This window comes from Elgaria multicarinata, chromosome 6, assembly GCF_023053635.1.
Source record: "Elgaria multicarinata webbii isolate HBS135686 ecotype San Diego chromosome 6, rElgMul1.1.pri, whole genome shotgun sequence".
NCBI classification, from domain to species: Eukaryota; Metazoa; Chordata; class Lepidosauria; order Squamata; family Anguidae; genus Elgaria; species Elgaria multicarinata.
Window position 1 is genome coordinate 4,236,852 of NC_086176.1, and position 13,181 is coordinate 4,250,032.

At 40.2% G+C, this 13,181-nt stretch overlaps 1 protein-coding gene across 2 annotated transcripts in view; it reads left to right on the top strand.

The window, feature by feature from the left end:
- FSTL1 (follistatin like 1) overlaps positions 1-13,181 on the top strand; it is a 60,998-nt gene that overhangs the window by 28,452 nt on the left and 19,365 nt on the right. For both annotated transcript variants that reach the window (XM_063128878.1, XM_063128879.1), the window contains 3 exons: positions 1,704-1,833; positions 9,644-9,676; positions 11,327-11,457. In XM_063128878.1, coding sequence (XP_062984948.1) covers positions 1,704-1,833; positions 9,644-9,676; positions 11,327-11,457 — 294 coding nt within the window. The remainder of the gene's footprint in view (positions 1-1,703; positions 1,834-9,643; positions 9,677-11,326; positions 11,458-13,181) is intronic.

Here is a 13,181-nt window from a genome sequence, read left to right on the forward strand (position 1 = left end):
AAGCTCCAGAAGAACTTCCCATGTGTGCTCCCCTGTCATTTTTGTTGCATGGACCAAGTCTCTGGCAAGCTGGACATGATCAGTTTTGCACCTGTTCCTCAAATATGCCAATGTCTGAGCATTTTTCAGTGGCAACATTCCTTCTCAAGAGCTTCTTGGATTGGAGTGTCTCTGACCTCCCATAGGGCAAGTTCTCACTCCACGGTTCTGAACTGAGGCTGCTCTTCCTGCACCTCTGCTGTTTGGCTGTTGGTTGGGAAGAGAAAAAAACATGCTGACAAACAAATATCAGCACTGCTATTTTAGCACCTTCTTTTAAACCCCCTTAGATTCACATGTTATTGCTCACCAAGAGGCAGCATCTTAACTTAATCATGAGGCTGCTTTGTGTACTGTGCAATGTCCAGCTGGGGGAAACTGGTGAGTGAGGGCTTGCTTGGTTCCAAAAACAGCCAAGCCAATTGCAGTTAACGTGGCGGAGATTCATAAGTTCTGCCACCCGGCCCTTCCTCTAACTCAGGGAGAAGTGTACTTCCAAATGCAAGTTTCTGTGTGTTTGGATGGCAGACCAGACAGTTGTCATGAAGGGACCCTAGGGAGTGCCGAGGGATGCAGGATGGCAAAGGCACTTATGCCCATAGCAGTCTCTGTGGGAGGGTCAGTTTCTGATAGCATCATCCTTGGGAAAGTGTCCCACACCACTTCATGACTAGCATGATCCACACCATGTTTGGGAACATGAGTTGGGAAAGAGCAACAGGTAGTTGCTGTGGGCTGCGATGGTGTGGATGATTTTCTCTGTACTACTGAAAACCGTAGAAATACTGGAGAAATGCATGGGGCTGCTAGTACCCAAAGTTGGATGCAGTGCTAGTAGAGATGGGCTCACAGAAGGGGCCCAAATGATTTCCTCTAAACTCATAATTCTGGGTTTGGATGTAAAAACAGCATGAGTTGTCTTCATGGGTTGTTCCTGTTTAACAACCCCACACTTAACCCTTCCCTGTACCTGTTGGCATTCTCTTCCCCTCCTTATTGTTTTACTATGATTTTATTAGATTGTAAGCCTATGCGGCAGAGTCTTGCTATTTACTGTTTTACTCTGTACAGCACCATGTACATTGATGGTGCTATATAAATAAATAAATAATAATAATAATAATAATAATAATAATAACCCATAGTCCCAGATTTGGACATAACCCATAATTCAGCAACCCAAACGATGGTTTGTCATTACATCTGAATAGGGTCTCTGTTGAAAAGCGAGCAGTGATGGGGCCTGTCTAGTTTCTTTTGGTAGAATGTTCGATTTTCTTGGCAAAAACACAGATAATACTCTCATCCCTTTTGCATAACCCCTTGTACCTCCCAACCGTGGGAAGGCACAGAGCAGGCCCTCAACAGTTGATCTGAAAGGTCAGGCAATATACAGATAGACACTGTCATCTACAAAAAGAAGGAGAAGCTTTACACAAAATAAGTTGCGATAAAAGACTTAGCAAGTCCAGATTTGGTTTATGTTATTTAAAACATATATGTTTAGGTGGGTAACTGTAATGTGGAACTCTGGTCTATTTTTTAATGGTCAATGTCATTCCCTGCTAATGCAAATGGTCTGTGTGAGGTGCTGATCTTTGTGCTGTACTCCCTTCCTCCATCTTTTGAGCCTTATCTTGCTGCTGCTTTTTCTATTCTTGTAGAAATGTAAACCCCACAAGAGGCCAGTTTGTGGCAGCAATGGCAAGACATACCTAAACCATTGTGAGTTGCATCGTGATGCTTGCCTTACTGGCTCCAAAATCCAGGTGGACTATGATGGCCATTGCAAAGGTAAGCCAGGCTCAGGTTGGGGCACCCTTGGAACAACTGCTGCTGCATTAAGGCAGATTGTAGAGGACATCAACATTTAGTCCAATCTCCTTGGAAACATTAACATCAGATCTTCATTTCAAAGGCACAGGATGCAGAATGTGGCCTTTTATGCTTATTTACAATGAATACTGCTGTGGGCCACTCCTTCTGAAGGGCTAGCCTCGAAGCTGAAGCTTATTCCCATGATAACTGCAATAGACTGGTCATTTGGAGTTCCCATTACAAATAAGTCCACAGAAAGAGTGTTTTATGTGTGCCCTGTGACAATCACCACACAACTGGGCTGTATAAATCTATCAGAACAGGAGATCTAGGAGAGACTAAGGGAGTGGGCCTGTTCAGACAACACACTAAGCCATGATTAGGCCGCTAACCCTTTTGCAGCAAATGGTTAGTGAGCGTGTTTTAACTGTGGCTATGTAGCCACCATGTTTAGGAATGGTTCACACGACATGCTAAGCTATAATGTTTAGCTCAAATGCTTAACCACTGTGCCTTAGCGTGTTGTCTGAACAGGTTTGGTATGATGAGGCTTTCAGAAGGTGAGTTTACTAGTAGGAGACACAATCAATGAAAGTATTAGTTGTTTAAGTAGATGTATATTAGTTGTAAGAATGTTTTATTAATAGTATCATTTAACGCAAAAGAATGAATAGAATTCCCAAATCTTAATACAATCAATATTGCTTTCTCAAATCATTACTGCTTTTCCTTTTTTCCCAAGCAAAAGTATATTATATTCAATGATAGCTGTTAAACAACTTCTAAGACCTCTTTTTGTATATTGCAATAATTATTCTTTCGTTTCCCGTGCTGAAGATTTTTGTCCCATTGATCTAAAGTCATTTTTTGTAACCTGACTCTCACATATTTTGTTATCATAGAAGATTTTAATGCTCTTTGCTAAATATTATTTTCTCATACCCTTAGAGATGGTATTTAGTGTTTTGTCAAGGGTTTTGTTTCGTGTGTTTTTTGCTGTAAGAACATAAGAAGAGTGATGCTGGATCAGACAAAGGAGTCATCGAATTCAGCATTTTCTTCACACAGTGGCCAACCAGCTCCCTCGGGAAACCCACAAGCAGGACATGAGGGCAACAGCAGCTCCCACTCATGTTCCCTGCAACTGACGTACATTCCCTTACTGCCTGTGATACTGGAGGTAGCACATAGCCATCAGAACTAGTAGGCAGCTTTCTCTTCCAGGAATGTAACCCCTTTTAAAAACTATCCAAATTGGTGGCCATTACTATATCTTATGGTAGTGTATTCCATAGTTTAACTATGCATTGTGTGAAGAAGTACTTCCTTTTATCTACCCTAAATCTCCCACCTTCATGGGATGACCCTGGTTTTTAGTATTATGAGAGAGGGAGAAAAATGTCCCCTTGTCAACCTGCATAATTTTGTACACCTCTAGCATGTCTCCCCTTACCCTCCTTTTTTTCCAAGCTAAACAACCCCAGCTTTGGGAACTCTCCCTCCTAGGGGAGTTCCTCCAGCCACTTGATCATTTTAGTTGCCCATTTCTCCACTTTTTCTAGCTCTACAATATCTTATTTAGGTGTGGTGACCAGAACTGTACCCAATATTTCTTGTGTGGTCCCGCCAGAGATGTGTATAAAGGCAATATGATACTAGCCATTTTATTCTCAATTCCCTTCCTAATTATGCATAAAATCCAAGCTGAAACCAAAATGTTGCCTTCTTAGTTGCTACCAATCAAGCTGTCTTCCATAATAATAAAACCATTGGAACCACAGGCAATTTATACCCCATATTTTTTTCTATGTTCTTAGTTACATTAATCCAAAAATTCCTATATATTTGCACCCCCTCCATCATACATCCATACATGTCTGAAATCTGTAAAATCCTGGCTGCATGTCCAACATAATGCTTTAAGCAATTTATACATTTTCTGCAGGCTATGAGGTGTTAATACCACAAATATATTAACATATATCCTTTCATTGTTTATCTAATGCATTGATACATCTTATATCTGCTTTCTCCTGTTCTTATTGTACTGAAAGCATACTATATAATCTACCAATCCCTTTGGGGAATCATATCAATTAAATAATTATTAATTTTTGAAATTTAGTGACAGTATATTATTGGTCCTAGACATTTTGTTTAAACAAATTCTTATTTGTAAGTACTCAAGTTTTGGAACTTGAATACCTCATTGTTCTTAGTTCTTGTATATAATTATTTCCACCTTTTTAAATAATACATATTTATTCCAATCCTGTTTCCAAAAATTTCCATCACCATATCTTTTAGCCTGCTGAAAATGAGGCAAAGAAAAAATGAACATCAATAGCGAAATTCTGGGGGCTAATATTGGCAGGTTTATCTATGTAGGGAAGAATAGCACCAAATGGCGTGGAAACTAAGAAGAGATAGACTCTGGTGCTTGATGATGGTGTTAAAAATTGTTTTATTATTTAAATCCAAAAATGCTCAGCTCAACGTTTTGGACGTACTGTCCTTCGTCAGGAGCTATAACAAAATATACAGTTTTTTTTTTAAAAAAATAGCAAAACAGGAACAACATCCATGAACTAGATCTGATACAACCGGAACATTTCATATGTAGACCACAACTACTCTTGTCTGCAGATCTTATTGTCACCACAAATCGTGGAGAATTAAAGTATTTTCTGGGACGTTTTTGTCCTTATCTGTCCTCCGGAGTAGGCATTACAGCTTGCTATTCTTAGTGCAGACTGTACACTTCCGAAACCCAGGCCTTCCTACTTCTCTTATCTCCCCCTCGTTGTTAGCTTGTTTTAAATCTATGCAACGAGTATCTTCGCTTATTGGCGCATTGCCATATACGTTTTACTTTCCACAGAAGTTGCCTTATACTAAATATCCACTTTTACAGTTAATATATCACTCCACATCCCAATCACATACTCACATAAAAATCCAAAACCCATTTTTTTTCTAACCTGGAAACAGTTGCTGTGCTAGCAGGAGCTACTGTATCACACTAGTTTTCTAATCCGCAGTTATGGCGCTGTGATTCCTGGTGTTCTGTGTCGAAGCTAAAAAGCCTTGTAGGTAAACAAGGTCATGTGTCTCTTACCACGTCTGATTAGATAAGCCGATTCTTTTCTCTTAAAGAACCTTGCTAGGTCTAGATTCTGCCTCCCCATAGACATTTTAACACTGATTACTTTCTATATAGCCTCATGTGGCGCAGAGCAGTAAAGCAGCAGTTTTTGCAGCTGAAACTCTCCCCATGGCCTGGGTTCGATCCCAGCGGAAGCTGGTTTCAGGCAGCCGGCTCGGGTCGACTCAGCCTTCCATCCTCCCGAGGTTGGTAAAATGAGTACCCAGCTAGCTGGGGGAAAGGTAATAACGGCCAGGGAAGGCAACGGCAAACCACCCCGCTTTAAGGCCTGCCAAGAAAACGTCAGCGAAAGCTGGCGTCCCTCCAAGAGACAGTAATGACTCAGTGCTTGCATGAGAGGTTCCTTTCCTTTCCTTCCTTCCTTTCTATATTAAAGCTCATATACTGTTTATCACCTAGCCATTATAAACATTCTATGGGGAGGCAGAATCTAGACCCAGCAAGGTTCTTTAAGAGAAAAGAATCGGCTTATCAAGGAGAAAGTGTTTTGTATACTTTTTACAAACTGTATATGTAAGAATTCTGTATATATCACCCACATTTGTAATAGATTGTGTCTATCTTATATTTCACAAGTGAGTCTTTGTGGTTGAGTGCTCAGCACCCTAATTGTGTTCTTGCTGTTTCAACCGCAGCCTTCTATTTTCTCTACTATCTATTGAGAGCTGCCAAGACTAGAATCAGGCATCTTTGCCTTTGCACCCTTGTGGTAACTCATCTAGGACTGCAGTCTCCTTGGCATTACTCTGGCACTGAAATGTATAATATATAGTGTTAACAGCACTGCTGGTTTTTGTTTTGTTAATTAATTTATATGTGTAGGGGGGGCATTGTTATGGCACTGTCCCACATGGTGTGTGGCACTGTCCTACATGGGTGTGGAGGTTTATCTCTTCACTTTGCAACTATGTTCTGAGCACACCCACACCAGGTGAGACTAGGAGCCTTAGAAAAAGATTCCCATTGGTCCCAATGGAAACTCCCCCCCCCCCGCCAGATTAATCTTTTTTTATTGTTTCCAAACACCAATAAATAAAAAACACTACAGCGCAAAATATAATACATATAAGCAGACACACACAAAAATCAAACAAAGCAAAAACAAACAAAAATAAAAATAAAATGTTCTTCTAATATTCCCCCCAGCACAAGTATGTAACAATGTTGTTGTTATATTTTCTTACTCTATTACTGTCAAATCCAAATCTCTAATTTCTCTCTTACTATTTTCTACATTATTGGTTGAATCCGCAGATGTACAAGTCATGCCTTGGTTATTTCCCACTTGGACTATTGTAATCTCCTGTTGCCTGGTCTTCCTTCTTCTCATCTTTCCCCATTGGTTTCCATTCATCGTTATGCTGCTAAGATTATTTTTCTGGCTTGTCATTTTGATCACATCACACCGCTTCTAAAATCCCTTCACTGGCTCCCTATCTCCTACAGAATTCAATACAAGCTTTTCCTTTTGACTTTTAAAGCTTGTCATGGTTTGGCTCCTCCCTATCTCTCGTCTCTTATTTCACCTTCCTGTCCTGCTCGCACCCTTCGCTCTCATTACACCATGTCCCTTACTCACCCAAGAGTTTCTACTTCTCTCGCTCGTCTTCGCTCGCTGCCCCCTATGCCTGGAATTCTCTTCCAGCGCATGTGCAAAACGCAACGTTGATCTCAGTTTTTGAATCTTACTTGAAAACTTTTCTTTTCTCAAAAGCTTATAATTCGTAGTGTGACGATAGTAGTTTTTATTATTTGTTTTATTGTCCCCCATGCTGGTTGGTCTTTCCCCTCCCTGTTTGTTTGTTATTGTGATTTTAGAATGTAAGCCATAGGGCAGGGTGTTTTGTATTCTGTTTTATCTTGTTCTGTACAGCACTATGAACATTAATGGTGCTATATAAATAAATATTATTAATAATAATCTTTTTGTCGACCCTTCATAAAGTTTACAAAAGGTTCCCATTCAGTTATAAATCTTACAGTCGATTCTTCTCTCACAATTGCTGTGAGTTTCGCCATCTCTGCTAGCTCAAACATCTTTAGTAGCCATTCCTCTGTTGTGGGCACTATTTTGCCCTTCCATCTTTGGGCATATAGTAATCTTACAGCTGTCATCATATATAAGAATATAGTCCCATGATTCTTTTTCATCTGCTCATCCATAAATCCGAAAAGAAAGTATTCCATTTTCAGTTGATGTTAATTTTTAGGATTTCTTGGATTACAGCATGAATTTGTATCCAGAAAGCTTTTGCTTTTTTCCAGCTTCACCATGCATGGTAGAATGTTCCTTCCTGCTCTTAACATTTCCAGCACAATCCTGATGCCCCTTTATACATTTTAGCCAATTTTGCTGGTGGCACATGCCACCTATACATCATTTTGGAAAAATATTCTTTAAGGTTAGTACTTAACGTAAATTTTATCCCTCTTGTCCACATATCCATTGTGCCATTGCTATACTATGTCCCATATTTTGGCCCCATTTTATCATACATTCTTTCACTTGTTCTTCCTCTGTCTCAAACCTCAGTAAAAGTTTATAAATTTTAGCAATAATATGTTCGTCGTTCGTACATAATGTCCTTTCAAATTCTGACTTTGTTGTTTCAAAGCCACAAGCTTTTTTGTCCATTTTAAACCTTTCTGACATTTGCATATATTCAAACTATTGACATGGGTACCCTTCTTTTGTCAACCCTTCTCTTGACTTTAATTGATAATCCCCTTGCCATGGTTCTAAAATATCACGGTATGTCCACCAATTGTAACTGCCTGTCCTCTCCCTTCTTTGATATGCTTCCTGCACTGATATCCATAATGGCGTTTTTTGACATAGTCTAGATTTATATTTATTCCATATTTTCAGGATAGCACGCCGTACATAATGGTTGTTGAACTCTATGTTAACTTTCACTTTCTTATACCATATATAACCATGCCACCCAAATCTCAAGTCATGTCCCTCTAAATCCAATATTCTTTTATTTTTCAACAGTATCCAGTCTTTCATCCATACCAAGCCACATGCAGAAAACTATTTTAGATTTGGCAAACCTAGACCCCCTTTCTTTTGCATCCTGTAATAATTTATATTTAATTCTTGGGTTTTTTGCTTTCCATATAAATTTGGATATATCCTTCTCCCATTGTTTAAATGTTAACTCTGAATTCACTATGGGCATTGTCTGGAACAAGAACAACATCCTTGGTAACACATTCATCTTGATAGTGGCAATTCTCCCCAGTATTGATAGTTGTACTTTATCCCATTTAATTAGGTCTTTTTTTATGTCAAACTTTTTTTCCCTAAAGCTCCAAGCCGTGCTGGAGGATTTCTCTCTCTCTCTCTCTCTCTCTCTTCAGATTGTGGCTGGAGAGGGAAGATATTAGCTTCCCTTGTCTGTACAGGGCAGTTCCCCAAACAATTGCCTCCCTTCCATGACTGTAATTAAAGAAAAGGTGAAGATTATAAAGGTCTTAATATATATGCACACTATATATTAAGTATAATGTAGTTTGGCCTTGACTCTCCCAGTCCTGACCTTATGGGTTCCAGATTAGGCTGGGACATTTCTTGGGCAACAAGCATTTATGTCTGTTCTTATTTGGACCCAAGCAGACTAGGTCTATTGCCCAACCAGATGCAGTATTATCCTCTCATAATATCGTTTTGGGGACTTTTGCCCCCATCGTCTTACACTCTGTCCTGCTCAAGGCAGCGAAAGCACCCTAACTCTTACTTTGGACTTGATCCACACTTGCATTAAAGAAACTGGGCACTAGCAGGCTGAAGGCTGAACTCATGATCTATGACTTTAAGGGCTCATCGAAACCTACAGGTCTAGCGCAACAGAGGGGTGAGGATCTTGCGATGTTATGAGCGTGAGTTCATCCCTCTCCGTTTACATGCGATGTCCAGGAAGAAAGAGGATGTCATGCCCACCATTTTGTTTTTGGTTTTTTAATGAAGGAGCACTCAAGTGCTGAAATGTGAGGGTTTTTTTAAAAAAAAATTACCCCACCCCATCCCCATGCACGGTTCCCGGCTCCTCGCGGTTACTTGTGAGGAGCCGGGACAAACCGTGACACACGCCCACACGTTCTGTGGTCTTGGGATGATCCCAAGATCTTGGAAAAAGCACACTTAAAAGGTACGACGAGATCCCTGGGAAAGGGAGGGATCATCCCTCCCTGCTCCCGAGATGCCCTGTGCATCATGTGGGCGCAGAGGGACGATCTCCGGGATCTCGCCCTCGTCTAGCTATGGCCTCAGTCTAGTCCTTGCTCTTGAGCTCCATGAACATGATGTGCTAAATTGTGACTTCTTGGGGATTCAATACTTTTCTAAAGGAAGTCCCTCCTCAGAGGTGGCTCTATGATGTGGTTAGTAAATTGTTGCCCAGTCCAGAACCATGTTAAATAACGTATTAATAGTCAATTGGCAAAATGTAGATATACGATCTATAGAACTGAACCAAACTTTGCAAGTTTAGACCAACTGTGTCATATTCTCTCTTCTCTCATTTGAATAATTCCATGTCTGGGGGAGGCATGAGGTGTGCATCAGGAAAATCACAAGTTTCAATCCAAATTTTCCTAATTTCTTTCTGTTAATAGAGAAGAAGTCCAAGAATTCAGTTGCAAGTCCAGGTAAGTATGTCTTTGCCATGCTCAGGCATTCTGGTTGCTCTTTTTCATCTTAGACTTGTTCATGGGCATTTTGTTCAACAAGGATCAGGAAGAAGAAATGTAGAAATCATGTTAGAATGCTTATGCATTCTAGAAACATACAGATGCTGTCAGCTAGTGTTTCACAGAGGTGACCATCTGTGCCCTACAAGGCTCATAGCCCTCTATCATATTCTCATTGTCAGAGCTGGTTTGCACATAGTACCAGCAAACATGGGTTAATTAAGTATGAAAATTGAATGTATTCTAAATATATTATAAATTCAACTAAACAACATCCTTTGTTTTGGGTTACAGTGTTTGCTTCATGTGCAGAATTCAAAAATAAAGGAAATGGGGTTCCCTTTGCCCCGTTTTTATCTTTGTACGTTTTGTGGGGGAGAAGTTGTGGGGAGAGATGTGTACAGAGTATGAAGAGATACGATGTAACTCAGTGCTTTTAAAACGAAAACTTTATCCATGCATGCTCAATGGCAACTGCCGGGTGAAAGGAGTGCCGTAGATGTCTCTGCACAGTCTGCATTAGGCAGGCCAGGCAAAATCAGGTTAGAGCCCCATTGCATATTTCTGACAAGTTCACCTCTAGCCTTTGGCTAAATGTAAAGTCCTTGGAGAATTTATTTTGCTATTGAGATTCCATAAAGCATCATATATACTAGTTGGGCTGATTAATTGGTTACATTAATTTTAAAAGCTTATTGATTAAAAAGGTTCTTTGGTTAACCAAGGAGCAGTTTTAAAATGTATTTTCAATACATGTACTTATAAGAACTGGATGGCAAGCACCATTTCTAAAGAGGCTTCCCCCCTTTAATTAATCAAGTATCAGCACAATCCTACATATGTTTACTTAGAAATAAGTCCCATTGAATTCAGTGGGGCTTACACCCAGGGAAGAAGGGTTATGGTTGCATCTTATGATTACTTTAATTGGTATAAGAATATAAACTAGGTCAGTATTATTATCCCAACATTGCAAGGGGAGCTGAGGCTGAGAGAGAATGTGACTTGTGTCAGATCATGACAGGGTTAAGGGTTCAGCCTGGGACTTCCTGACTCAAACGTTATGTCTCAGTTCAGTTTCTTGGCCATTAAGCTTCGATAGATTAATAACAGCAGCAGCAACAACAACAACAATGTTACATGTTTGAGGCCACGTAAAATATAATGAGTGAGTCGTAGGTAGATGACTGAGCAGCATCAGTGAGCAGCATCAGTTGAGAATAACAGAAGAGCTGGAGTAACGTGATTGTTACTTGTCTGCAATCTTTACTTCCCTGGGTTTCCCATCTAGCTCATTCATTTATAAAACTGGGAGAAACAAAACAGAGCAATTACTCTGTTCTTCCTGCGTTTTGAAAGTATAAGTGTATATAATCAGTTGTAGTTTTCTTTAGACTGATCTCTCATGTGCTGCAAGAGCAGAGAAAATGTATATTGCCTGCCATGTCACAAATTGGGAGACTTGAAGAGTTCATTTCTTCCTTGAGATGAAAGAATGCATCATTGCTTCTTCTCTGCTATCTAGCAGTTTCTTTTCCCTCGTCTTTAACTTTTGGTTTTTCTCCCCCATTCCTGGCCTGATGTCCCCTGTTTCTACTCATTCAACAGTTGTCTGCTATCAGACCGACCGAGATGAACTCCGTCGTCGTGTCATCCATTGGCTTGAAACTGAGATCATTCCTGATGGTTGGTTCTCCAAAGGCAGCAACTACACAGAAATCTTAGACAAATACTTCAAGGTATTGATGACAGGAGAGGAAAAATAGAGACATTGACCAGGAGATGGTTTAAATTTTTTATAATGTTCATGTGAACTTGTCTTTATCATTCTGTATACTAAACTGTACCATCACAAAGGCCTTGATTAGTGCATAATAGTACTAACCTTATCTGCCTTAAGACTGCACAGGCAGAAATATTTGAACATCTAGCTTTTGAATCTTTCAAATTTACACTGCTCCCTTTAGTCTCCATGTTTTTTTCTACAGTTACAAAGAGATTTTGCAGTGATATATCAACCATGCAGATAAGGGTCCCCAAGACTTTTGGGTTGGTGCGCACATCTGGAATTTTGAGAGGGTATTGTAGAAATTCTCACAAACTGGCTGCCATGGTGGGCATGGTCACAAAACACTCATTTTTCAGAAGGCAAACTGGAGAGGCTGAAAGAAAAGTAACTTGCCCAAGAATCTAATGAAAAGAAAGAGTGAAGTCTGAGCTTCAAAACACAAAACCTGAACCTATAGTTTTCTGCTGAAACCCCTTTCACAGAAGGCAAACTTGTTTAGCTAAATAAATAAATAGCTCAGTGTATTAATCTGGAGACCTGATCTATTTAGGGCCCAGACAAGGTAGATTCTTTGGATTTGAAGATTGACTAGACTACTTGAAAAAGGAATGACAAATTATTGATAGAAAATGGAGGCAGAAAATACAAAGAAAGCGCACATATCACTTCAGCTGATAAAGCTGGTAATTTCTTTACAGCTGCTATATGCCAGAGGCCCCAATCAACAGCATATTAGAGATTGTTCCTAGGAGGGAAGGTTCTCCAGGCTGGATATGCACATTTCACCCATGGAGAAAAGCCAAATTGGTTAGGCACAGCCCAACCTTTTATACCATTTTCTAACATTCTAGTATGTGCTTAAAGTATTGCAGCCAGGCAGTGAGTTCCCCCTCCTTGCGACTAAGAAGTTCTAACATTCCAAGACTGGGAGGAGTGGGGAGAATCCTCCATCTCCCCAGCAAGATGGAACTTTAAAGCATCTAGAGGAAATTAAGCAGTTGCATAACTGCAGCTGACCTCCTCCATAAACAGGCCTGTATACATTTAATAAACAGCACGTAGGACAATTGTGTAAATTCAACACCTGACCCAACTCCTCACCATTTCTTACATTGTCAAACTCGCTATACTTAGAGACAAGTAACTTGGCAAAGAACTGAATACAAGGCAGAGGTGAAGTCTGAACTCCAAATGTCAAAGCATGTATTTGCTCTCACAAAGCACAACGAACGGCTCATTTCACGGAAGGCAAACTGATGATGCTCAGAGAAACACACACACACCCCTAGGCAAAACTCAGATCACATCAGTACAAACCAGCAAACCAGCTAACATACACCACACACACAACACCAGGCAAAATACCCCTCACTTCCTGCCAAACCCCTGTAGCCTCCCCAAGATGTTGCCCAGTACCCTAGCCTTGGGGTGTTGAGATTCTGGGCCAAATCCAGCCACTCCCCCTTTCCCTGGCTGCTGGTAATTTGGTGGTTTCCTTCCTTTTGTACATTTTCCCTTATTCTAAAAAGTTAAAATGCTTCTCCTAAGGTTTAGTTACTGACACCAAGAGCTTGTATTTTGGTGTATTTCACATATTGGCCCCTCCTTTTTTGCCTTTACCCAGCCCATCTTTGAAATGTGACCCCTGAGAGATTAGGCAAAATTGCATTTGGC